At 36.1% G+C, this 27420-nt stretch overlaps 2 protein-coding genes across 2 annotated transcripts in view; one reads left to right on the top strand and one right to left on the bottom strand.

Annotated features, from left to right (window-relative positions):
* Positions 1-27420, top strand: part of ctnna2 (catenin alpha 2) — a 549783-nt gene that overhangs the window by 376321 nt on the left and 146042 nt on the right. The gene's annotated exons all lie outside the window — the stretch shown is intronic.
* lrrtm1 (leucine rich repeat transmembrane neuronal 1) lies at positions 5394-8262 on the bottom strand. The gene has a single exon (XM_088926445.1). It carries the CDS (start codon positions 7319-7321, stop codon positions 5744-5746), a length of 1578 nt encoding a protein of 525 aa, XP_088782571.1. The 5' UTR covers positions 7322-8262; the 3' UTR covers positions 5394-5743.

The raw sequence follows: 27420 nt of genomic DNA, 5'->3' as shown, positions 1-27420 counted from the left end.
TTAAATTTTAAATATTGCTACTAATGTTTCAGGATATTTATTTTAATTCTTGGACGCTGCACGTTCAAAATATGCAACACCGACTCACTTGATTTCCAACATCATTTGTTATTTCTAAGATGCTATCATTGTCTTTCATTAGTAATACTGATAATTGTTGGTTCAGATTTCTTGCTTTGCTTTTTTCATGGCCTGTACTTTCATGGAGTGCCAGTTGAAGTGTGTATATGCCTTTGATTCAGAAAAAAATTAAAAAGGAAGAAAAAGCATTTATTACGTTTGCTTTAGTTACATGTTTACTTTGCTGCTCAGTCAAGAACATAAGAGCATAAAAGGCTAAAACTAATGGAGACTATTTCTGCTACCTTGGTTGCTAGAGACTAATTGATTCAAAAATATACTGTAAATGGCTTACATGGTAGTGCTGCAATCGAGGTGGGTGATGTCAGAAGATCAGTACAAGAGAGCCAATGTTTACAGGAGCAGCTGGAGTAACTATGCATCTAAATAGTTATAAGATCATTTACAATGCAGAATCAGAATACAAATGTTTTTAAAAGAACCCAGGGAAATTGCACTTAAAAATGTCTTATATGCAAGTTATGGCATTTAGTAATTTGTTGCTCAGTGATCATAGTATACATTAGAGGCTAAGATTGCCTATCTGTACTACAATATTCAGTTACCATTTAACAGTTGAGACTAAATACTCTGTAAGTGATTCCTGTTTGAATGTCTTCCTGTGGTAACAGCTCAAAAAATGATTTAATGGTACATATCTTGGGCTGAACCTGAATAATGTGACTTAATGCATGTGTTTGCATTTAATGTGGCCACTCAATTGTATCGTTAATCTCGACATACTGCCTGAGCCTTTTTTTCAAGGAATACACCGAATAACAAATGCATTGTAGACCAAATCTGACAGGCTGCCCACATTTATATGTTTGGAGTAATTAAAGCCCTGCCTCAGAAAGTGCTTGTAAGTTATCTCAGTCTTAGAGAATGCTCTAAAGAATAATGTACTACTTTTTTATCATGCAAGCCTTGAGAAGTGCAAATGTGTATTCCTTAATGTTTTATTTCATATTGATTTTCTTCTTTTGCATCTTTGCAAAACTTTCTTTGGAGCCTATTAATAACTGGGAGAGTCTCTCATTTGTGATCTATTGAAATTAAACTGCCTTGTTTAGTTTGCATTTCCCCAGACTCTGATTAGCATTCTAATTTCACTCTTCCCCAAAGGTTTTGTTTTTTGCTGTAATCATCAATACTTTCTGTACAGTCATTGCACTCACTGAATGAAATTTGTTCTATTTAGAGCCTTCATGTATATCGAAAGCATTTCTTATATTTTCCTTTATGTATTTTGTCAATCCGAATTCTTGTGCACTAGTTCAGCTACAGACAATTAACTATTGCTTTTTGTATGAGTTAAATAGTTTGGTGTAACATTTGTTGAAAAACATTTTACTTCTACTTGTTTAAATATGATGCCTGATGTACCTCCTCAATGTAAAATAATGGTGTTAGTTAAAGTACGGTCTATTGTTTTCTGATAGCTCATTTGCATTAGCTTGAGCAGTTTTCTGAAAGAAAAAAGTATATGTCAGGTCCTGGGTTGGCACAGTTGTTAGCGTTACTGCCTCACAGCACTGGGGACCTGGGTTCATTTACAGGACTGAGGTGCTATCTGCTATCTGTGGAGTTTGTATGTTTTCTTTGTGTTCACATGGGATTCTTCAAGGTGCTCCGGTTTCCTCCCACAGTCCAAACGCTTACAGGTGGGTCAATTGGCAACTGGGAAAATTGTTCTTGGTGTGAGTGAGTGTATGTATGTGTCTGTCTGCCCTGTGATGGACTACCATCCCATCCAGAGTGTAGCCTGCCTTACACCCATTGCTTGCTGTGATAGGCTCCAGCTTACATTGAAAATGAATTGGATAAATCAGCTTAGAATTGGATAGATGGAAGTCAGGTCATATGTATCATTATGAAGGTAAAATATATCCTGGTTAATTCTGCCTTGATATATATAATGCATAGAGCATTGCAATACTTCAGAGTGTATGTGAAAAGTGTATATATTTTTTTATTGAATAATAATAACAATACTGGCTGTAATAATTAAACATACTACCCTTCAATATTCAGTGGTAATAATAGCAGTGTTACTTGTAATAATCACAAAAATACGTGAGGAATTTAGATATTTTAAACAATCAAATGTCTGCAAGTAACATTTTAGAGCTATCAATAGAATATAATTCTTAGACATCTGTGTTTCATTGTGCTCAGTATAAATACTGAAACAATGAAGAAATTGGTTATAATAAATAGTATGACAGAAGAAAGAAAATTGTACTGTTGAATAATTGCATAAGAAGATGTATATGACTATGTATATGTTTATTATTATTTTAATCAACTTTCTTACAGAATAGGTGAAGAAGAAGAGTTGTCCTTATTTTTCAGGAGAAAAATGCGAGAGTACATCTTTGGAATAGAGCAGTAGTGTAGTACTGTAGTATGTGATGCACTACTGATTGTAGTAATACTGACACCTGTGGGTGTAAAAAAGGAATGGTGTATCAACCAATCCTGATACGTGTCTAAGGCGCATTTGTTGGGAAAGATCACTGTTGATCTTGGCCTTCAGAAATGTAGGATTTTGCAGAAATTGGGTTCACATCCTTCAGATGGTCAAATTTGGTTGCTGAGGTCTTATTGGAAATAAAAAAACAGTGTTTTATCATGTAATGTAGTGCTGATTCAGGCAAAGCTGTCCCCCTGCTGGTGAAATCAGTTTATATGATGTTTCAAAACGGTCCATTCCTTTACCTTTTGGCAGAAGGATTGTGTCGTTGATTTGACAAGTACAGAGTCATATCTTCACATTAGAAACAAAGTCATACATATATAAAGAGGAAGGGTAAACCATTCTATTTTGCATGACTCAGTAAACAACATTTACAATGATTTGCTTTACAGAAAGGCTAACCATCAAAACATATATCAAATGAGTAAAATGCTGTTTTACTCTGTTTTGATACTGTTGTTTATTATATTTTGTTCATATAATTTGACTGTCAGAGAAATGATTGATTAGAGCTATACTATATATAAAGTTGTTCTTTTTATTTAATGTGACAGCTTGCTAATTATTTAATGATGTTAAAGATATCAGTATGTCAATAGAACAGAAAACATTTAGTCAATAAGTTTCCAAAATGTAGTATGTATTCAGGAATGTTGAAGAAAATTAAACTTTAATTTACTGTATCTACTGAATGCAGAAATCACATATCATCATACCCGTATCACCTGTGGTAATAATAATAATAATAACGTTGATCCTAATAATTAATGGAAAGTGAAATCATGTGGAAGCATTCTTTAAAGGTAATGAAATTTACTATGAGAATTTTGACTCCTTTGCAGTAACTTCTGGATATTTTAAGTTCAGGTACAGAAAATGTAATTTTATTTAACCTTTGCAGAGAGCAAACAGTTCAATTTTTCACTTCCAGTGCTGTGGATTTTAAATGAAAAATTAATGTTAAAAATACAAATGTGATTCAACACTGTGGGAAATACAATATTTATACATGTATTTAAGAAACACTAAAAATAGATTCAGAAATAAATGGTGCGTGGATTACAAGGGGTCACGTGACAGTAAAATCAACGCATTTTCACCCGCATTGAAACAAAAACATCAGGTACTATAGTCTTGGTGTCATGGAATCTGTGCTAAATGCTTTCATTCACAAAATGTTCTGCTGTACAATTTCTGCTAATTTTACAAAGTTTAGCCTTTTATTTTTTGTGTTTGTGAACAAAAGAAAGGGAGTACTGCATTTCTGCGTCTAAGCTTCATGACAGAACAGAAAAATAATAAATTAAAATAGATTATTTATATTAAAATAAAACAACATTCTGTCAGAGATTCACATGAATACCTTATATTTTAAAACAATAATCTACATTGATATCTGTTTTGCCATTTAGGATCCAGTTGAATAAATCTTGTTACCCCCTTGTGTACGTGTTTATCGTGCAAGTTCCACAGTGTAAATTGTAAGATGAAAATTAAATGTTGGAACACGTCAGCACTAAATAGAAAAGTCATACAGATTGTTTCCTAAATTCCTCCATCGTGTGTTCCTATATTTTCTCATTTTATATTACACAGGAAAAATGCAATGCAGTGTTGTTACAAAATGACAAAAGGTGACATTTAAAGATAGTGCAGAAATAATTTAAATGAGTGTGAAGGAACAAGTGGGAGCTTATGTGCTTTTATCTGTTACCATAGGATTTATTCCAGAATAAATAACAAACTGGCAAAAGAAAAACTGCAAAATAGTAGTGTTACTTAGAGCTGTTTCTTTGTTGATTCACAATGAATCGAAAACCTTCTGGCTTTTCATATTTTCTGTTGGACATTTAGTATTTAACTATGTCCAGATATGTCTCCCTGCAAACTTTTTCGGCTACCTCCTGAGTAAATACCTCTTGATAATAACACATTCTGAAAAAGACTGAGTGATGGCAAATGCAGACACTGGAATGGTTTTAGAGTAATTGCTCTGTTTACTGAAGTGACCAGCTCTGTGTGCGGAATGCTCTATGCTCTGTGCTTCTGCAGCACTGCACCCCTGAGTTCAGTTCAGGAATAGAGCATGCATGCAGTGGTTGAAATTTGGTTGGTCTTCTCTTTTCTTGCCGATGTAAGAACACTAGAGAGCAGCCTGTGCTTTGTTTTACTGCTAGATGCTATATGACACCAGCATTCATCCCAAATGCTGAAGACAGCTAAAACAACAAAAAGAGCAGAGTCGTCATAATGGATTTAATAGTGTATATAAAATACTTAAAACATCAAAAGTGTGATCAAAATAAATTGATGTCTTGACGTTACTTGATTTTATCTATAAATATTTTTTGATAATATTTCTAAAATTTCATTGATTTTAAATCTTGATAAGACAGTCCTTGCTGTTGTTCAGATACTGGTTAGATCGTAGCATATGACGTGAGCTTAATTTGGTCTTAAATGGTAGAAAATCAGCTTTGTTACTAAAAGTAAGGAATCTGCTCATAATGTACTGTATACAGTATACTCAGTTTATTGTGCTGGGGATATACTCTATACTGTTTAAAGATGACAGTAAATGCAATTAGGCTATGTGGTCTCTGATCTCCAAATGAAAAACATTAAAGATCTGTGCACAATGAATACAGTATATAGCACTGTAATGCTTACATTTAAAATGAAGGGCAAAACCCTTCAGCCTTCCAAAGCAAATTGCCATAAAATGAAAATAATTTTCTGATATAGTGATTGTTGTTCTTATATTTTGTTTTTAAAAATGTCTGAAGACTTGTGTACTGTAAATAACATTTTGTTTTTATTTAAACATTTTAGTTTACAAAAGAAATAGGATAACTTGCATCTTTGTTCACTCTTGCATTTCTGCTTAACAGATTTTACACAGAAGGTTTACCATAATAAAAACTGTGTTCAGCTGTCCTTTGATGTTCAAGTATCCTGAAATTGAAAGACACATTAAAGCTCAAATTTCCAATCTTTGTGAAAGAACCACTGCGCAGCCCCTCTCACTTCAAGTCAACAGGTCCATCAGAAGCTGCTGTAACAACAGTAAATCCATAATCACAGTCTCCGTCGGTCCTCTGCAGTGCAGTGCAAAGTGTGTTTGTTTTAATCCCAGCACTAATGTCACACTTCGCACTCTCTCGATGGCTGTTGTTGACAGTTGCAAGATCCATACTCATTGATGATGACCAGGGCTCCTTCGATGTGGTTGGGTTTGTAATCAACATAGTACTCTTGGGCAGACATGGTAGCCATTTGCTGCATGGTTTGTTTTTGTTTCTGTTTGCGGCGTTGGGTGGTGAAACATTGCCTCATTTGTCTCAGGCTGGCAGGAAAGCACTTCCAAGAAACGTACAGCATTAACACCACAATGAGAAAGGAAAATATGAGTGCCATTGTCCCGGTAACCACCTTGTGGATCTGCATAGTGTTTTCATGATCTTCATTTGCCACTGTCACAGTAAACGAGTTGGTCACCACTTCACCTCCTGCGTCCTGCAGATCATACGGGCTTACTGTGGGTCCCTCTTTACTGTAACCTTTTGCCCAATCCTTTGTGGCTGTGTTTATGTCAGTGTCGATTGTTGCGTCTACAGGATCTTCACAGAGCTGGAAAGCATAGATTGCATCTAGAACATCCTCACCCTGTGCAATTTCAGGGCTGGCACACAGTAAGGTACTATCATGCTGCCCCTGGAAGTTGCTAAGCCATGAGGCCAGAGCACAGACATTTCTACTGCACTCCCATTCATTGCCAGAGAGGGTGATGCTAGTCAGGGATGTCCAGGAATCCAGAATTCTTTGATCAATGTAGGTTAGCCTGTTGGAATCCAGCTGCAGTGATTTTAGGTTAGGCACACTTTCGAAAACATGAGGTTCAATGTATTCGATCTCATTTCCCGAAAAGTCGATTTTTTCTAGAAAATTCCAAGTCCACTCTAGAGTACTGACCACGATGGTGGCTTTATTCCTGCGCATGTAGAGGGTGCGCAGTGAGATGAGCCGGGGGAAGTGGGCGAGGTTGACTTTCACAAGTTCATTGTGCTCTAAATGCAGCTCGGTGAGCTTTAACAATCCTGCAAAAGAGTTACGAGCCAGGCTCTGCAGTTGGTTGTAGCCCAAATCTAGAAACTGCATGCTACGACAGTCCTGGAAAATCCTCACTGGTACATACTTGAGTGCATTTGACCGTAAGTGTAAGGTGGTAAGCTTCCTAAGGCCATGGAAAAGATCTGGCTCCAATGCCTGTAGGTTATTGTAAGATAAATCCAAATTTCTCAGGTTGGGCATGGGTCTGAAAGTGGTGTTTGGGAGGGTCTCTATCTTGTTGGAACTGAGAATGAGTTCTTTAACCCTGCGCAGTCTCTGGAAAGCATTCTCTTCCACAGAGTAGATGCGATTGTGATCCAGATAGAGCCATGTGAGCTGCATTAACCCCGCAAATTGTCCGTCACGCAGCTCTGAAAGGCTGTTGTACCGCAGAGACAAGCCCATGATACCCGAGAGGTTGTGAGGCATTTCTGTCAGATTCAGAGACTCACAGTACAATAGCCTGCCGTCACAGCGACAGAGCTTCGGACATATGCTCTCCACAACTGGAAACATTTTTAAAAAGATGCCCAGTGTGCACAGTATCAATCCTGGGGGCTTTCTTAGCAGCCACTTTAGGTAGAGACCAATAAGAAGGAAATCCATTAGCATGAATATTCCTAAATATAGCAGAGAAAAAGTCCATTGAATCTTTCAAATTCTACATCATATTTATAAACTCCCATTTAGAATTTTTTTTCTGAGCTTTTTATAGCAAGAAATAGTCCTGCTAAGATGAAAATAAGAGAATTAATAAAAATAAAAGACAAGTGACTTTGTTCATGTTAGATATCAGGGAGTAAGAGGAGAGTAGAAAAAAAAGCTTTCTTCATGAACCAATTTCATATGAAAGGATTCTTACTCACCCTTTTCCAGAGACTGACAACCTCTATTCAGCTGCTCTCTTTGTGTTGAGTCTAATTATGTGCGAATCTAAAAAAGACCCCACTGTGGTACAAATTCAGTCCCCTTTCTCAGTTGACACAAAAATCTGGCAAGCTTACAATGTCTTAGTTCTCTTCATGTGAAAGAGCCAGAAAGAGGATTCCAAGTAGCTTTCAGCTGACTTGTAGAAACTGCAAGTTTCCCCCGCTGTATGCATGAGCTTTATCCTTCCTCTGCTGCTTCTCTGCAGTAAATGCTGCGATGATCAGAGAGGGGAAGAAAAAAGCCCTCAAAACTCTTTTTGCTAATGACTCCTCCGATCTGTCAACACAAATTACTGTCCATCACTTGAAGTGACCAGTGACCACGATGGCCTTTAATCCTCTGAGACAGCTCATTATTCATTCAGTGACCGCCTGAAAAAAAAAAAGAAGCTAGGGCTTCTGTTTTTCCTTCTTTGCGTTTTTATTTATTATTTTATTTTATTTTCAGTTTAAGCCTCTTTATAATTTACTATTTTTTTCCTTTATGCTGTTTCACTTTATCTGGAAGGTAAGGCTTAGAAGGCAGCGACGGCTTCTTGAAAGAAAAGGTTTTCTTTCCCTTACAGCAGAGTACTGTACTGGCAAAGCATGCAGAAGCACCTTCTGTTCACTGAGTGTCGTAAGCCACTCACGATTCAGGCAGGGCAGCTATGGTCTCTCTCTCTATCTCTCTCTCCCTTGCTCTCTCATTCTCTCTCTTAGACATTGGCATATTGAAAAGGGGTTGGGCTTAAAACTGGGGTTTTAATGAAGCACTGAGCTAATGCATGCTCTTTTTTAATAAAATGAAATGCTATCTGTCTGGTGCCTTCTGCTTTTAGAATACCATCTCCTCATTATTACAAATTAATATTCTGTTAATGACTTGAAAGCATTTTACATGTTGACTGTCCCATGTTAAATATGTATAATCCACTAAATGTGCAAAGATGAAAATGAAAACTGTGTGTTTTTGATCATATTGATAAAATACATTCTCTCTGCATGACAGAGAAAGAATTTCTGCTCAGCAGAAGTATCTAAATGCAGACTGAAAAATAAATTATTGGTGATTATTGTTTTTTTTATGCTGTATATTGGTTGACCTAGGAAATAGAGGTGTATTTGACTCTTTAAAATAATGCTTTTCATAGAGGTATAGCATGCGTTTTATAGAAAGAGCTAGGTGTCCTAGAAGCACTGCATCAGTTTCTGATGCATAGAGATGCTGTTTGATGTCTCTGAAAGGTCTCTAAAGTCTCTCATGCCAAGTTCTCACTGCTTTAGTTTTAGATGTGAACTAATTTACAACACTAAGAAAGGAAAGGGAATATATAGTGAAATTTTCACAACAGGCAGACAAATTCCTTAGTTCATTGTTGTCAACACTTGATTGCATGTACTGCATATACAGAAAACCTACAAGAAAGCATTGAAATTATGAAAGGCTGTTTATGTTTTTCTCAGTTTTTGGACAAACTCCATGTTTTATGAACTCATTCCGTCACTGAAATAAAATGCTTAAATTCAAATGTTTTTTGTCTGTTAGTAAAATAACATAAAAATTCAGCTCATGAGTTTAATTTCCTTGCTCTGCCAGTGCCACACCAAGCCTTGTCATTTTAGTCCTTTTAATTTTCAAGAACAATGAACTGTGACATACTGTTACATGAAACAAACATGCTTTTGTCTCATATCAGTTGTAAGTTTGAATCACGTTTTGCCTTGCGTTGTGCGAAATCAGAATTTGCCAGAATCCAAAAAGAGTTCCATCATTCCGTTCCTTGTCTGTAAACGGGGGTGTTCATAGCTAAAATGACGCAAGAAAGCTGTTTCTCAAAACTTCTTTGCTAGTCCACAGTAGCCCACATAGCCTCTATGTTAAGAACAGGATCATTTATTATTATTAGAACCTAAAAAGTAAAGTAAACATGCATTCTTATCCTTGATGGTTATAGCATGTTAGCAACACAGTTGTTGCTCTTCAGATTAAATGAAAGTAAAATATAAATTTGCTGACACAAAAATAGAGGTTGGTGACAAAGAAACTGTAGGAACTCTTATTTATGAAGTACAAATGGATCAAACACAGAGGCAATATGGCACAGCTGGAGTAAATGTTCTTTCCATGTTCTTGACATTACTATGTTGTCCCAATTTACAAATGTAACAGCTTACTTTCATGATCAAAAACACTCTCATTAAGAACAACTGAATTGGAGGTCTGGAATTGAAACCTAACTAAGGATAAATGAATTAATAAAAAGTACCACCTAAGTTACTTATTCGCTTATAATGAATCATATAATATTATTTAATATTTGCAGATTGCCTTAGCTCTATGTTTATCTAATTTAGTTGAGAATGCTTAATTAATAGGAGTAAGTTTTTTTGCAGAATTAAAGAAATGAAAACTGATGATAAGCTTATACAATGGAAATTGAAATGTCTTTATAGCTTTTTTTTTTTCTCTCGTCTCACTTTAAACATAATAAATGTCTGCACCATAAGCTAATGACCTGGTGCACTGTAATGATTTGACACAGCCAACAGGAGATGGGAGTATCCAGGTCATCAGTTTAACAGATGTGACTTTTAAAGGGTTGACTCTGAAAAATACGCATGCCTCTCTGTCAGACGGACAAAGATTTGAATCTTGTCTAAGAGATAACCTTGGTTTGCTTCTTTGACCATGTTCTTGTAGTTTTGGGCCTTAGTCTAGCATGAAGACTACATCACCCACTTCAGGAAAACAAAATTTACGGGGCAATAGATAATTATAAAGGGATAAACCTGACTTTAAAAAACAGTTTTTGAAAATAATTTGAATATGTATAAAGATAATCTTAATTATTATTTTTTTTTATTTATATGCATGCAAAACATAAAGATGTTGCTGTAAAGGCAATAAAAGCCTAAATATCATGGTGTCAGTAAATGCAAAGTGCTATTTGCAGACAAAGTATCAGACACTGTGTCAGATTAAAACAGACAGCATCATTTTGACCTAAATTGTACAGAAACTTTATTGTTTTTTCATATCAAGACCACATGGGGAGGTTTTGTGAGCTCACTGGACACATATTTTTAAGGCAGTCAGACTTTACATAAGTTCTAAAGTTTCATGTAGAAACAGAAAAATAGTATGACGGGGCTTCAAACTAAAAAATAAATAATATTTTGGTATTCTAAATCATATTTTGTTGTTTCCCTTTTCAGCGATTTTATATTGTGTCACATGGTTTAATTATTTTCTTGGCCTCCTTGCCTTTAAAGAAAATAGATTTACAGTGATGAATTTAATGCTTACATGTGAAAACTTATACTGAACTTTTAAAAGAAAACATAATCTAATAGTTACAGTATGTAATAACTATCAATAGTGTTTACATAAAGTACGTTTATTTTCTACTTCTCATATATAGTCCTGATTCACTGTCACTGATTGTCAACATAGTGTTGCTTTGTCATTGACAAAGTCAACCCAGTGGATTTCTTCAAAATCAACAGTAAATTATCAACCAAAGCAGACAAGTTGAAACTATGTGGAAGTACATTTAAAACTGATAACAGAAGGTACTTCTTTAGCCAAAGGGTTGTGGGAATATGGAACAAGCTACCCAGCCATGTTGCAGAAGCCGACACCCTGGTTTCATCCAAGAAACAATTGAATGAGGTCCTTGGATCAATTAACTATTGACAATCAAGTGGGCTAGATGGGTTGAATGGCCTCCTCTCATTCATAAACTTTCTAATGTTTTTATTCTTGAACCTGATTGTAGTGTAACTGTCCTTTTTGGAGAAACCATCTTAATGTTCTTTATGAATGGTCCATGCTGGCTCCCCACATCAAGCCATAGGACATAAACTAGAAACAGATAATGCAGAACCATGAAAATGGTTAGCAAGAGTATTAGTATAACATGTTTTGTTTGCTTTGAATATGCTTAATCAATATCCTATTACCTTCTGCTAATGTTTTCTGCAACATTAGGTTTCTAACCACATTATCCTATAAGGCTGATTTACCACTATATAACTCAATAGAAATAATGTATTTAATCTAATATAGCTCCTAAAGTAAAAATATGTATATATATTGTATATCTTACATTCAAGGCAGTATTGAAGCCCATGATAAACTACTATATGTTCTTATGTATACAGTAACTAATTTGAAAATATGATTTAGTTGTTCTCTACTGACCCTTATTCATTTACAGAACTTTCTGATTGAAACCAAGGTCTGTGGTGTAGTTTCCCATCATGTTTTTTGCTACCATTATGCCCTTTGTATTTCCCAGTAATCTTTTCAGCACCATTCAGAGATGCAATCAATAATCTTTTCGAAGATGAGCTATCATGTACATTTCCTTTCTGAATAACTTTTGTCTGGCTTGCAAATAGATAAGAAATGTTAAATTCTTATATTTACCAGACATTTTGGACTGTTGTAACCCTTATTTTTGAATGAGATTTGTTTTAAGTTCCGAATCTAAGCAATTTCATTTTCACTATCCTTCCACACAATTTCAAGTCAAATTGACTTTCTATTTATAGAGCAGCATGCACTTCCAACATACTGTAGATATTCAGAAGGGAAATTATTCCTCTTTGAGAGAAACTGAGATCACTGTTCTATGAAATGTCATCTAGTCTCAAAATACGAAGTCATAAGTTAAAACTCTCATCTGATAATAACATAAAAAGTGCTGCATATTAGAGCAGGTAAGCGGCTCATTATTTTGTCCAAGAATCTCATCTGAAGGATACTAGAATGGTAACATCTATTAGATATTTCCATGGTGTGATTATTTGCTCCATATGACCCCAACACTTTGCATAAAGAAGCACTTCCTGTCCTTAGGCTTGGACTTCATACTGTAGAGTGCACAACTTAGATATCCAAGGGCCACAGGGTATCTATTATTATGACAGAGATGAACACCAGAAAACATTTTAGGAGCAATTACAAACTAAAAAACCTTCTCTCACCACTGTAATTTTCTCATCAGCTCCAGGCTACTTAAACTCTGCCTTGCCCATGGTCAGATGCTCTGTCATGGAGCTTCCTACTGATTCAGGAAGCACTAGCACTAACCATCTAGCACTAATCATCCCATCAGTACTTTAGGATTCTGCCTGAATCAGCCTGACTGCCCAAACCCGAGCTGGAACCGCATGGCCAGATGAATCCCTATCTGCACCTAACTCATTATGCCTTCTCAGCAACCAACCAGATCGGTCGGACTGTGCAGCTTCTAGGTCTTCCTGACCTCTTGGCAGCGCAGTTTCCCCTGAGTTGCTCAGCTAAACTGCTTCGTGCCACCCTGGTCCTCTTTAGCCTGGTTGCACAGTGTGTTCCCTTTTTTGTCTGTCCCCTATCTGCCTTCCCTGTTTCATTCCTCTTTTGTCTGCCTGCACAGCACATCCCCAGCTCATCTCTCCGCTTGCCTTCACTTACACCAAGCTAGTAGACTCCTCATCATATCTTACAGATGCAGCACTTTCCACCTCAGTCCTGTGTCATAACAGAAACCATATGGGGACTGAGAAAATGAGACCCTGAGATTTTCATCCAATTAAATTTAAAGGATCCCAGTAGTTATTTTGGTTTATTTTTTTGTATCAAGAATGTCTCTCCAAATCTGTTCAATAGTGATTTGAACCTGTCTGTGATATTATTCAATCATTTCTTAAAAGAAGGCAGGATATCAGCTTGGTATACTGTACTGTAGCTAGGTAACTTGTTTCAGCTAGAACTATGCATGTACCCTTGTTAAGATGGACAAGATTAGCCTGTCACTTGTAGAGGCAACTTGTAGAATGTGTCCTGAAGACATTTCACATAATTGTTACTGTTCTATGTACTGTTTGTTTTCATAAAATAGGAAATCAACTGCTGATTTGTATTTTTTACACGCCCAGCTTGGGAGTACCAATTGTTAACAGCCCTGACATATTACTACAGAAGAAAGGAGAAGCTGTGCATGCACTTCTCCAGCATGCCCATCTATCAAAGCCTATAGACATTTGGCACAGTGTTTGCACTGACTGGTAGAGTGACACATTTCTCACTAAAGCTATTGCAAGCTTGCAGACCATTGTACACCATTACCACTGCTTTGGGAGTGCTGGTTACAGTTAGATAATGATAAAGATAGGCTGTAGGACATAATCCGTTCTCTGAATTAACACCTCTTCTGACTGGCCTGCTTAGGAGTTCCCTCATTTTTTAATCTAACTATACATTAATTACTGTGACAGAACATGTTGGTTTTTTTTATTTTAATCCTTATCATTCATCAATTCCCATTCCCAAACAATTGGAACCATCATATTTGTACACTGAATCATTGGAAGAGTCAATATAAATTATATTTTTCCTCAAGCAAACATCAGAAGGTCATACTTTTCCAGTGCACTGTACATTTTCTAGTGTTCAAAATTAATGAAAAAATGTAACTAAACAAAACATATAAAGAACCAGCACTCTGTGAAAATCATGTTTTGATTGTCCGAATGTTTTTTTACTTGAAAATATGCAGAAGACATACATAAGTAGAATTACAAAATAATTCACACTTTGGCATTTGTTGCTTTAAATGTAATGCATTTGTTTTCTTTTTTCTCTGTCAAATATTTTTTTTTTTATTCTACCATTTCATCAGCATCCACTAACCAGAGGCCACTCAGGAGTTATGATAAATTGTAGTGTGATTACAAACCCAGAAGTCTTGCTTCAGGAAATGCCTTTTAAAACAGAACTTATAGCTGTTAATGGATCATTGACTTCAGCACTGCAACAGTGTCAGAAGTACAGAAAAGAAATGGATCAAGCTAGATTCTTGAAACGAAATGTTTTTTTTTTATTAAATCAAGGGGAAAACATAGCTTTTATCTAATAATGATCAGTTGTTATAATGAGGTACTTCCAGCAGATGGCAACTAGATTCTTTCTGTATCTCAAGGCAGATAAACAGACATAATTTGAGGAATGATAAAAGGAAGGCAAAGGGCAACATGTTATAATTCTGTTATCATGGATGGTGCCTGTTAGAACTGGGGCTTTGGTGACACGAGTTCTCTCTGTGGTAATGCTGCTTTTTCTTCCCAGCACAATGATTCTATAGTGTTATTTTTAAGTTTTTAAAGCTGAAATGGAAGCTTTACTCTCCTCGGTCAATCTTAAGAAATAACGTCAAGATCTGTAAAAAAATATTCCCAGTTAGCTACAAAAGCATTTAATTACACAATGCTACAGTCAGGCCATAACCTTACTTGTGTTTGTTTGTCTTGAAGTTTGGTCTCATGAGAGCTAGGAAAATATCTGCTTCAATAAGCATCTCCTAACGCTAAATGGGAAATCAATAAAACTTCATCTTCACTGTATCTCCCGTTAGGTGGCCAAATTTTAACGGCACAAATGTCACATGTTTTGTCAGCACTTGTCCTCTGAAATAGTCTGTAATGTGAAAAAAAGCTTTATACCCTGCAAAGAGGAAGTTAAGGTACTGTACCATTAAAAAATATAGAAGTCCCGTTTGTTTTTATATGATATTCTTCCTTATACTACTTTAAGGTAATGCACAGTGCCTTGCAAAGTTTAAACCCTTATACAGTTTACACTTTACACAGTTTACAGTTTTTTGCAGTCATGAAATTTAATAAAGTAATTAATATTTGTTATATGCAACAACCTACTCCACTCATTCAAAAAAATGAAAGAAAGAAGTTTCACATAATTTCATAATAAATACACCTATCTTTGTATGGTTCCTCAGTCAGTTATTGAATTTCAAGCCAAGAAAATCTGAGGACTGTATAATAAGGCACAGATCAGGGAAAGGGTATAAAACATATTTTATTTACTTTAATATCTAAATGTCTATATAAAGCATGTTGAAGTCTATCAGTAAGTAGTGGAAGGCCCCCAGACACTGCCTAGATCAGGATATCCCTCAACACTGAGCAGCCTGGCAAGTAGGAAACTGTTTAGGGATGCAAATGTGAGTCCAGCTGTGACACTGAAAGAGCTACAGAGTCCAGTGGCTGATTTGGGAGAAAATGTGTATGAGTCGACAATATCCCAGTCACTCCACACAGCTGGCTTGAACCCATCTCAGTTCCCACATGGAGTTTTCAACAAAGAACCTGAATGATCCTGCAAAGATGTGGCAAAAGGTATTATGGTCAGACTAGAAAAAACTGAAACTATTTGGTCTAAATGCAAATTGTTATATGTGATGCAAAAGCATAGTCCATCACTCAGTCAACACTATCTGTACTGTCAAACATTGTGGTGGCGGTATTATGTTATACTGTAGTTATGCTTATCTGCAGGGATTGGGAAACTTGCTAAGACTGGTGGTAATAGAGATGGAGTAAAGCACTGGCAAAGTACTTAGAAGAAAATCTTCTTCAGATTTTAAACTGGAACAAAAACATCAGGTTTCAATAAATAAAACCAAAACTACAATGGAATGGCTTAAGAATAAGAAAGTGGATGTTTTTAAATGATCCAATCAAAGTCCTGACCAATTAAGGATCTGGGGAAGACTGGAAAACCTGTCACGATTATAGTCCCCCCTCCTTAAGGGTGCTCCAGCCCTTTCACTAAGACTTTATTCTCTGCACCTGTTCCCTATTCCCAGCCCACCTTAAAAGCCAGGCGCTGACGCTCATCCGGGCTCCGCATCTGATTTCCATATCGTGCGAGTCCGGGACCTGGAAGCGCCTGGTCCCGTTAAGGTTTTAACCTCTGTTCCCGTTCCTGTTCCCCGTCCGCCGGTTCCGACCCGGCCTTCGTGGTTTTTAACTTGTTCTGATGGATCTCCTGGTTTTGGACTTACCCTTGCGTTTTGGATTATCCCTAAGGACTACTCTCTCGGATTGTTCGCCTCGGCCACACCTTCCCCGTGCACCAGCGCACCTTGGACACGCCCCCCTGTCTTCAGCCCCGTATTCCTGCATGACGTTTCCCTAGTGTTCCCCCACTTCTTCAGATTGTGTCGTCCGCATAGGGTCCGGAAAGAACTGTTCGTTACAGAATGCAGAGCCAACACCTGGACCCCGCGGACGGCACCCTGGCAGCCTGGATTCCATCAGTTTTTTTTTTCTCCCCTTTTTTTTTCTTAGGGCTTCGGAGCCGCCCTGAAAAGGAGGGGCGTACTGTCACGATTATAGTCCCCCCTCCTTAAGGGTGCTCCAGCCCTTTCACTAAGACTTTATTCTCTGCACCTGTTCCCTATTCCCAGCCCACCTTAAAAGCCAGGCGCTGACGCTCATCCGGGCTCCGCATCTGATTTCCATATCGTGCGAGTCCGGGACCTGGAAGCGCCTGGTCCCGTTAAGGTTTTAACCTCTGTTCCCGTTCCTGTTCCCCGTCCGCCGGTTCCGACCCGGCCTTCGTGGTTTTTAACTTGTTCTGATGGATCTCCTGGTTTTGGACTTACCCTTGCGTTTTGGATTATCCCTAAGGACTACTCTCTCGGATTGTTCGCCTCGGCCACACCTTCCCCGTGCACCAGCGCACCTTGGACACGCCCCCCTGTCTTCAGCCCCGTATTCCTGCATGACGTTTCCCTAGTGTTCCCCCACTTCTTCAGATTGTGTCGTCCGCATAGGGTCCGGAAAGAACTGTTCGTTACAAAACCGCTGTGCTGAGAAGATCTGCCCAGACAATTGCACCAAAATATGGTGTTAAGCTGGTAGTGACTTACAGTATGAAATAAGACATTCAGCTGTAATTAATGCCAAAAGAACTTACTCCAAATATTACGTTTCTGGGTTTGAAAACTTCAATGAATGCATTTGAAGCACACAGGAATCAGGTTTTCAGTATGTCTTTAGGGATGTGACCCTGGATGTTGGACACATTCCTGTTTTACTTTGTGCTCTCTAAAAGGCCAATTGTGCTTGAAACATAAAAATATGACAAAAACTGTATAGGGTTGAAGTGAACCACTGTGAAACTGCTTCTGAAACCGCTCCAAAACTGCAGTTTTGTTTAAACAAGAGCAACAATAATATTTTTAAAATCAACACTTTAAAAAACTAAACTTTCGGTAACAGTTTACGTCATAGAAAGTGGTGAAATTTGTAAAGACAAAACATAATTGTTGTGGACATACCAAAGACGTTGTCTTAGCAGCATTACACAGTAAATATACTGAGTTCCTTGTTTCTTGATTCAGGATGCTGTAGTGGAGAAAATTTTGAGGTGAGCCATTTCCATTCATGCTGAAGAAAGAATAATAACATGCATGGCCTCAGGGGCAGGAACATGAAAACCCCAGTGCAAAATATCCAAGTAGCTAATGGCACGTTGTAAGAAGCTGGTGCTGAAACATTAGAACAGTGTGTGCACTGTGTTGCACTATGAAGGACAGAACTGAGTTTCCATTTTACAAAAGCAAATTGCCGGAAACATTTGAAACACATCCTTGTCTTTAACTGAGCTGACCAGTGCCATTGCAAGCTCTTCTATGCATGTCATGATCTTTAATAAACTGAATAATCAGATGTAAGTCACTGTTACCGACTTTATTCTTGACAAATGTACATGGAAGAACTTTGATCTTTACTTTTGTTTTGATATTATTTCTACAGGCTAGTTAGCTGTAGCTTGTCCTTGACTCACAAGGTATGTGACCAGCAATTGTAAATATCAACCAAAGGATTTACAGTTTCATCAATGTAATTTGAAAAGTGCTTTGAGACTGCCTTTGCTAAGTCATTCCATTTCAAAACCAATTTCTGATAATGTTATTCACGTACTGTACATTTACCAGTCCCACTTTAAAAAAATATAATATTTGGAGTAGTGGAGTGATGTATATACAATCCATTAATTTCTATTAGAAATCACGTTAAAAAAAATAAAAAAAATATTGAAAAAGGATTCTGTGAATCATATTTGACAGACCACTGAAATGCAGCTTAAGGTCCTGTGTAAATAAACAAGGCAGTTTCCTAGCTGTCTGATTAGACTAGTGTCAACAAAAGCTAAATCTTCTGACAAGAGAAAAATCATCCCCAGTGGGTTCTGTTGGACTGCTTTAGCACAGTAAAAGATATAAAGCCATTAAATAAAGCGATTAAACAGTGATGGCCCAAGATATTTTGGGTTCTGTTTTCTTCGCATTTTGGGGACTTTCCTTTTCCAAAAAGAGAAAGTCAATCACAAAGGTAATCATTACATTTAAATTGCATACAACACCTCTTTCTGGATCAGATTATAATCTTTTGACATTCAAAGAGGTGTTTACTTTTTTTATTTCTCTCTATAAAATAAGTATATGTATACACAATAAGTGCATATTTTTTTAAAGAAAACAGCTTTATCTAAATGTTTTCTCCCTGCAGTTCTTAACATCTTTAATTACTAATTAAGACAGTAGTTTTCAGTTCAGTCCCGTGCCCCAGTCAGACTGTGAGGACCATGATTCTCTCCACAGCACGTGTTCTTTGATGAGGTGATGCTGTTAATGCCCAAACAACTTCCCTGGGGCTCTGCCTGCTGGTGTGCTGTCCCCACCAGCTGCTAGCCACACAGCAAACTTGCAACTGTAAAGAAATCCATTTCAGAAACAACTATATCTTCAATTCTTTTACTATAAGGCAATATTAATCCTACAACATATATCAATAAATAAACACCTGCTGCCAAGGTGCCAAAAAATCTTGCATTAGGATTTTCTAACAATGCTACCTAGATAGTAGAGATGCTCAGATTAAAGCCCTGAACATAATAAGAAACTCACTGCACATCAACACACAGAATCATTCCATCAATGCCAATTTGGCCTGCAAACTATAACTGTGTGCTCTTCCTTCATGATTGCTTGGCAAGTAATTGGTAAGCTGAACCTTGAAATCACATGCTTTTTCTTTTAATAACTTGAGGCTTGCTTTCATGTTTCACATTTACCTTTTAAAGGAATCTAACTTGCAGAACATTTTCACAAATGGCTGGTCATCAATGTTATTTGTATTGATAAATTGGGGAATTGTCTCCCTCACAATTTTTTTTGTTGATACCATATATTCTTTTTTGTGCACGTAAATCCTAAGAGATATAACTGCCTTATAAATATTGGTTGCCTGAATAGGACATTTCCATGAACTATTACTTCTGTCGTGAAATATTGCTACCAGGAAATAACTTGTTTCCACATGGTAAAAATAAGAAAACAAAACGCTAAGCAATCTTATCTCAATCCCATCTCCCATTTAAGAATGTAAATAAAACATACGAATGATTAGTTATTCTTTTTTTTTTTAAATGCCATGTTCATCCGCAGAAAGTTGAGTTTCCAGCATTAAAGATAATGAGAATAGATTGGAGAAAAGAAAAGATTTAGCATTTTTTCATAGGGCAGCTTGTTGCTTTATTGGAGCAATGCTCTGCTGTGGTTAAATGTGAAAAGCAAAATGCGCACTTTGTCCTTTGCAGCCTTATAACTTGCTGTTGATTCTTTGCATTGCAAGAAAAGTGAGGTTTACAAAATGTTGGTGTGAGGACCTACTGCTATCCTCGGTCCTAAGTGGGGAAATATGCAAATTCCTTTTGATTATAAGAGGGATAAATGCAAGAAAAATGTCAGGACAATGCAATAACTCCTTTTCTCAGTCTTGTGTTATTCTCTCTTTCCTTTTACTGACAGCACATACAGTATCTTACAACTACAGAGTGTGAAATATTTATGACACAATTGATTAAGCATACACTTGTTGTTGGCTACATAAAGTATTTTCTTGATTTTTTTTTCAAAGATTGATCAGTGGATTTTTAAAATCAATACTATCTTTCTTCCAGTAGGTATTTTATAGACCACTAATAATTTTGGTGAACAGTGCATACCGCTAGGATAATGATGTTTAGATCAAGAATCTCAAGGACGACAAGATCTTCTCTTTTTTGTGGTAGATTGGATTCACAATTACAGATCTATCCATTCAGGATACATTTGTGGTGCTCATGCCTGAACGCAATATACAGTACCACACTGCAGATTTTTATAAAATTCTGTTGTTGGACTGCACTATTTTGTAACACCACAAAGTGGGGCAGTGAGTGCTTAACGTGTCGTCTGGAAGCATTTGGGATGTCGCCAGAAAACGCCTGGTTTTGAATCCCTGTTGAATCCCTTGAGACAATCTTTTTCCAGTTATAGAATTAACTTGTATACTGTTTAGAATGTTATTAATTTTAAAATGTGCATTACAGTATGTTCAATATTAAATTGATTTAAAAAGGAAGTATAGGTATTTTACAAAAACAAAATTACTCACTTGGATATATAAAAAATCATTTATTTTATACTGTAGCTTGTTGAGAATGCAATGTGCTTCTTTCATGTTTATATCCGCATTTTTTGTCTTAATACAAATTTCAGTGATGAGTAATCAGTAATCAACTTTAAATTATGATTATGAAAAACATATATTTCACATACACTGTACTGTAGTGGCTTTAAAGCTCTCATATATAATATATACCTAATGTATATACAGTAGATGGTAGTGGTAGCTAAATATAAAAATGTTTACAACAGTATTCCACCTTCTTCATAATCACTTTATGCGTCAAATTCTTTAACACAGTAACTTATGGTGGTTATTTTGGAAAAGCTTTGACATGCTTGTTCTTACTATATAAAGTTTATATACTTCATAAAAAAACTATGTTTTATCCTTTTCTCAGAATACATTATAAGAAACCTATAAATTGCCATTATTGTTGTAAAAAGTTGTAATACTGATTTAATACTACCCAATAGGGAATATTAATATGGATGTAACAGCATGTAACTAAATGCAAATGTAAACTAAATGTAAAATTTTGGCAACTAAAAATATCACTTTTAGATATTTTGGAAACATTTTGATGTTCATTTTAACTACTTTTATTGTCCTTAGAATGGAAATGGACAATGAAATGCTTTTAAACTGTAATGTAGGGAGTTGCACCCAAGCAGCAGTTTAGCCTAGCAGTTTAAATGGCCACCTGCTACTCAGAAGGTGAGCAGTTACTGTCCCAGACTGACCATTGCTTTTTTTTTACTTAGCTGGATATATAAAAAGTAGTTGGGAAAGTCTATATTTAGTCTTAATGCAAATTTGAGCAGTGAGTAATCAGAATATAATTTAACTTAAAATTTTGATTATGAAAAATATATTTCACACATACTTTACTATGGTGTCTTTAAAACCATAGGTATCATACTGTATATACAGTATATTTATAGAATATGTGATCACAATATACTGTATGACGTGTACGTTACTGTTTTGGTATATCTGTGGATCTGACTTCACGTGGTTCGCATTTGTGGGTGTTTTGTTTTGATTATACTATGATGTGTAATACCAGGTATACCGTCCAAGGTATCAAAATTATATATAAAAAAAACAATTAAACTTTTGGTGAGTTTGCACTAGAGAAAGGGGTACCTCTTGAGAAGTCGTGTACTGCTTGCAAAGGATCTGATTTAGACCAACTTAATCAGATAATTTTGCTTAAAGTATTCTGCCTATATGCAGCTTTTATTTCATTGAGCAGAAAGTCACCTTGCTCTTACGAGCGGCTGTGTTAGCAGATGAGTTTGTTGAACATAAACATATTAAAAACATACTCTCAGTTCTGTTCGACTCTCCTCTCAGGGATATTATAAAAACTTAACAGTTCTGACACCTACTGTGATATCCATTCTAAACTTAAGGTCTGCTTCTTTGGTGGTTTTGTTATGCGAAATGTATAATTCCATATTAATATTCAATATTAAGCAGATTTAAACATGCACAGTACAGAATACACCACAAGTGCCACCTATCGATCATCTTTTGCCAGTGAATTATATAATACAATGTGCCGTGTTACAGATAATGTATTTGGAAGAAATACTGTGCGTTCTGAGTAGCTGCATCTGTATACCTAATCTTAAGTATACCCATGCTTAATATTTTTAGCTGTTAGACATATCGATGATTCTTCAAGTTTTGTGTTTCGTTTATTATAGATCTGTTGATTGATTCAAGCAGCAGTTATCATGTTGTACATGTTGTGGCCTGAAGGCAGTGTACAGTACAGGTTATAGCCCCTAACCAGTCTAATACCCCTTTTTAATATTACCCTATTAGTGTCATTTGAAATGTTCTTTTTTTATATTTCATATCATAAAGTTTGTATCTTGTTTCTGTGGTTTTGTATCTAGAGCAACTTGAGTACAGTAGAAGAACTGAAGTTGCTTTAAAGCCAGTAGGCATGAGAAATGTACTATATCTCCATAGCAATAACTTTTTTGTGGAGATTTGTACAGCACAATTACATAAAAGGAGAAAGAAATAAATTTACCAGTGTAGCATAATTGTGCTCTTTGAAGCTATTGAACTTAGAATCATTAGCAGTAATGGGATGGTTGTTGCAGTTTGTCTTTGAATATGTAAATTCATAACTATTAAACCACAGAGGAAGCTGAAAGAAACATAATCACAGCTCACTTCAGATGTGTGGCTTTAATCTTTCCGCTGCTTATGTCATGATAAACAAAACCTTGGGCCTGAAAGGTCAGCAGAACAGAGAAATGTGTAATAAGTTTGGGTTATTAATACAAAATTAGAAAAACAGTATACAGGTTTTAGGAAAGTGCTGAGGACACGATAAGTTTATGATTTGTAATAATTGAATCCAGAATGTAGGACTTCATATGGTCTTTTGTATGATATAATTATAGATTTGTTTCTTCTGTATAGTTTAAAACGTTGCTAATCTTGCTGGATGTAAATGTATTCTTTTTTCTAACAAAACACTTTCTCATGACTAAGCTGTGAGAAGTGCAATATCAATTCTCTACAGACTACAGTGCCAGCATTCTACTTTTAATCCTGTATAGGTTTTAAGAAGTATATAACTAAGCCAAGGGGTCATAAAATCCCATTTGGCTTGTTTGCTTCCTCGATGAGAGCAGTCTCAGGAGACCCAGCAGTCTAACCAATGGGTCGCACACAGATCCCAGGTCTATTGCAGTTAAGTGGTTTGTTTCTCATTATCACATTCAGTGCCAGAGAAGCAACTCTGAGCAAATCTGTATTAAAAGTTGCTTAAGGGAACAGTTATCCCTGGGGTCAGATATGGCTTCAGACTAATGGATGCACAGATCGGATTTGTCTGACTCGGTGAAGAGAGTGATATCTCAGAGGGGCCCCCAGGCTGAAATGGTAATTCTTCACTGGCTAATGCATAAGATCTATCATTTGAAATTTTAAAAAAGAGGTTGTGTTCTCACATGAAGCAGTTAGTAAACCAGTTGACCATTCCCTGCCTACACAAAGAGCCTTCTGGTGATCTTGTTAATCCTTTCAGGCTATAACCACACTGAACCAGCGGGGTACAGTTTCATTGACTTCCAGGCTAGAGAGGAACGTTGCATGTGTGTAAGAGCATAAAGTAGAGCTGCAAAAGGGATTTTGTATTAAACATTTGTGATATTTTTTATTTGTACAGTTGCCCTACTTTTTCTGTTTTAATGTCAAAGATCAGAAAGAATTACCTAAAATAATGTATTCAGGCTTATAATTAATTGAGTGTTTTCCTACATAGATAAGAAAGAGAGTAAGACATCAGCATTAAGGCTTGTTCATGACCTTTCTTTGACTGCTGTACCTGTCTTCAGTGCTCAGGGATTTGCAGACGTTCACCATTCAAAGCAGGTGCATCATCAGTGGTGTATCCATGACCTTGATACATAAATACCTGGGATGGCATGAAAATGGATTGTGCTGGATTTGCTTAATAACTCACACTCTGTGGGTCCATCCTGTGCCTAACAATTGCAGTTCTCCATTTTGGATTTTAGTTTGTGTTGTCACCTGTGCTCGTGCCTTATATGTTTATCCTTTCTTTGATAAAAGGAGGTGATTTTAATGACAATCTAACTCTTTGAGATCATCCAAAAAGAAATCTATGCATAACTGTGAATTGTACACTAGCATAATAATGATTATAGATTGCTTTATTAGGAATAGTAGGAGTCCTCATAAAATGTTGGGAAAAAGCCAAATAGTGGCTCAAAATTATCACCAAATGTACATTATATTTTTATTACTTGAATGACCTATATTAGCTGCAGCAATTTGGAATATTAGCCTTTAGAAAATGCTACCTTTCATGAGAGAGTGTGCATTAGAGTTTGAAGAAGTTGTTCTTAGGTTTTTTTACTGTAGTCATGTTGCAAGACTTCAGTAAAGGCTTTTTTCATTTTGTTGCCAGCAGCATGCAAAAAGAAATTGGAAGTAGTTATTGAATTTCAATTCAACCTGTCTGTTCACATCTCTAAAAAGAAGAAAAAAATGTTTTCGGGAAAAAAAAGAATGGGCAGAAAAAGCAAACAACGTTATTTCTATGGAGCAAAAAAAATGTCTTATAATTAATGAGTAGACACACAGGATCTTTTACCCATCCTCAGAATGTTTTGTTATTTCAGAATACTCTGTCTCCACTAAGTAGAAATCAGTGAATGATGAGAATGGCACACCCTTTTACGGTTCGTTGGGCCTTAAAAATACAGAACTAGAGGTTAAGAAGCTAAGCCAGTGGTACAGAAGATATTAGTATCCAGAATATTTGAACTAGATGGCTTTTCCATTGCTTACAATCCCTCCTTTAAGTGGAATATAAAAGGCATTCCTTTTTTAGTATTGCATTAAATAAACATTTGGAGTATCTTCTCATTGATTTAATTAGTGTCATTGTTGGTTTTATTGTCCATCTGTTTCCTGTGTGTGCGTGTGTATATTAGCACTGTATCGTATCTCCTTCCTAATTTTTGTCTGTAATTTCTTCTATAGTCCCGCTGTGATCAGCTTTGTGCTGCTTATGAAGATGCAGAACATTCCCTGCGGGGTGTTACTCGCCCTCTTGTCTTTTCTGTAGTAAATTATGCTTTTTTACTTGATCACAGAGTCTCTTCACCCTAAAGTCACTGCAGTAATATAACGGCAAGTCATTTTTTTAACAAATAATCTTTGTTGCAAATATTGAATGAACTAAATACCGTTTACTACTGGAAAGTGACACAGTTTAAAAAACGAAAGCTACAAAGGTTCTGCTATTAAATATAATTCCTCATGCTACCTGGCCATTTCTGTATTTGCCAACTAACCTTAAAACAATACTTAATGTGTTCTCTCAATGAATATTCATTTTTGCACTTCTTGTTTATAGTATTTATTCACACTTCCATGACTCCTTGTTTTTGAAGGTGAAAAATCTGCCATTGTTCTGATTTTGACTCAATATAAATATGTTTTCTTCTTGTTCACATGAACAAAAACTATGTGTAGGCATGTATTACTGTCGATGTGGAGACAAATCTCAAAAGAACATCCCCACAAAAACAATAACGCTTGACAAACAGACTGCTTTTTCAGAAACCATATGAAATCTTCTTTTTGATCTAAATATCTATTTTCACCCTGTCTAGAGTTTTATTGTGAGATAGGATAGTAAAAATAGAATATCAGTCAACAGGAAGTCCCCTTAAACACAGGAATACAAGTATGTGTGTGAGTAATAATGGCACTACATTTCTTTTTCATTGTGGTTTTGAACTATAAAGGTCTGCAGAAATTGATACAATTCAGTTTCCTGCAAAGAACATGCTGTTTAAAATATTATTATTAGATATATTTTATTAGACATACAGTACAGTATATGCTTATGTTTGGACATGTTTGTGAACAGTTTGTAAAAGGCAATTTCACCCAAAGAATGGGCTATGATTCTCAAGCTATACTGTAGGTAAGGCTAGAGGTCACTCAGGAAGATTTTGTTGTTACTGTATATGTTGTGCCAAGTGTGATGTCTAGTAAAATAGAGTAGATGATTTGAAAAATTAGAAGTTGCACTGTATGTGAATATGGTCTATCTGTTTTCTTATTTGATTTCAAATTAAACATATTATTCACAATGTTATGCTAACACTTTTTTTATCTATATAAGACATCCATCCATCAAGTATGAATGTTCCTACAATTACACTGTCTTCATTATCTATTTTAAATGTTACATCTTTTTTTTATCTTTCCCACTAACATGATGGTTGTTGAACACTTATTCAAAATAGCTGTTACAGATGGCCTTCCTTTAAGTTCTTTGCCAGCTTTACTATCCTGCTCAGTAATTGTGCTTCACTTTTCCTAATTAAACTGACAAGAAGCCGGAATTGATATCATTTAACACATTGATCTTAAGACGAGATGGATGTTCTCTGAGAATAAAAACCCTTTCTATTGTTGCAGCACTTTTTTAATTCACTTGTTCTGTGAAAAAAGCCCTTATCTGAGATTTGCTGAAAACAGAAGAACTTTTGCTCCTAATGTACACTTTTGGATCCAGTTAGAAAATCTGTATTGTAGTTACAGTTAAATGAATGATATAATGCCATCAATTCCTGATTTTTTTTTAAGTTTTAATGGATTTTCCTTGATATCATTTTTCGTCACAGGCCAGGTTGGAATAGAGACAATTAAAAGATTGTGCAGTAAAATAAAAGAAAACTCTAGTGTAGTAAAAGGTCCCTTTGAAATTGTGTATGTTCATTTTGAAACAAATACTTGCAAAAGGGAGATAAGATCACTTTATTGGCCATATACAATGTCTTGTATTAGGAATATATCTTTTCACATACCCCAACTTACTCTACATGAGACACACAGACAAGGAGAGAAGCATGGAGTCAGAGCGCAGGGTCAGCCATTTACAGGGGCGCCCCTGGAGCAGTTGGGGTTAAGAGCCTTGCT

The sequence above is a fragment of the Atractosteus spatula genome, chromosome 1 (genome assembly GCF_055471065.1).
Source record: "Atractosteus spatula isolate fAtrSpa1 chromosome 1, fAtrSpa1.hap1, whole genome shotgun sequence".
Taxonomy (NCBI): domain Eukaryota; kingdom Metazoa; phylum Chordata; class Actinopteri; order Semionotiformes; family Lepisosteidae; genus Atractosteus; species Atractosteus spatula.
The sequence above is the reverse complement of the archived record's forward strand: the minus strand, read 5'-3'. Positions and strand labels throughout refer to the sequence as shown.

What these genes read in the sequence shown, in the direction of transcription:
- lrrtm1 (XM_088926445.1), bottom strand. Translation starts at nt 7,321, where the DNA reads ATGCTAATGGATTTCCTTCTTATTGGTCTCTACCTAAAGTGGCTGCTA.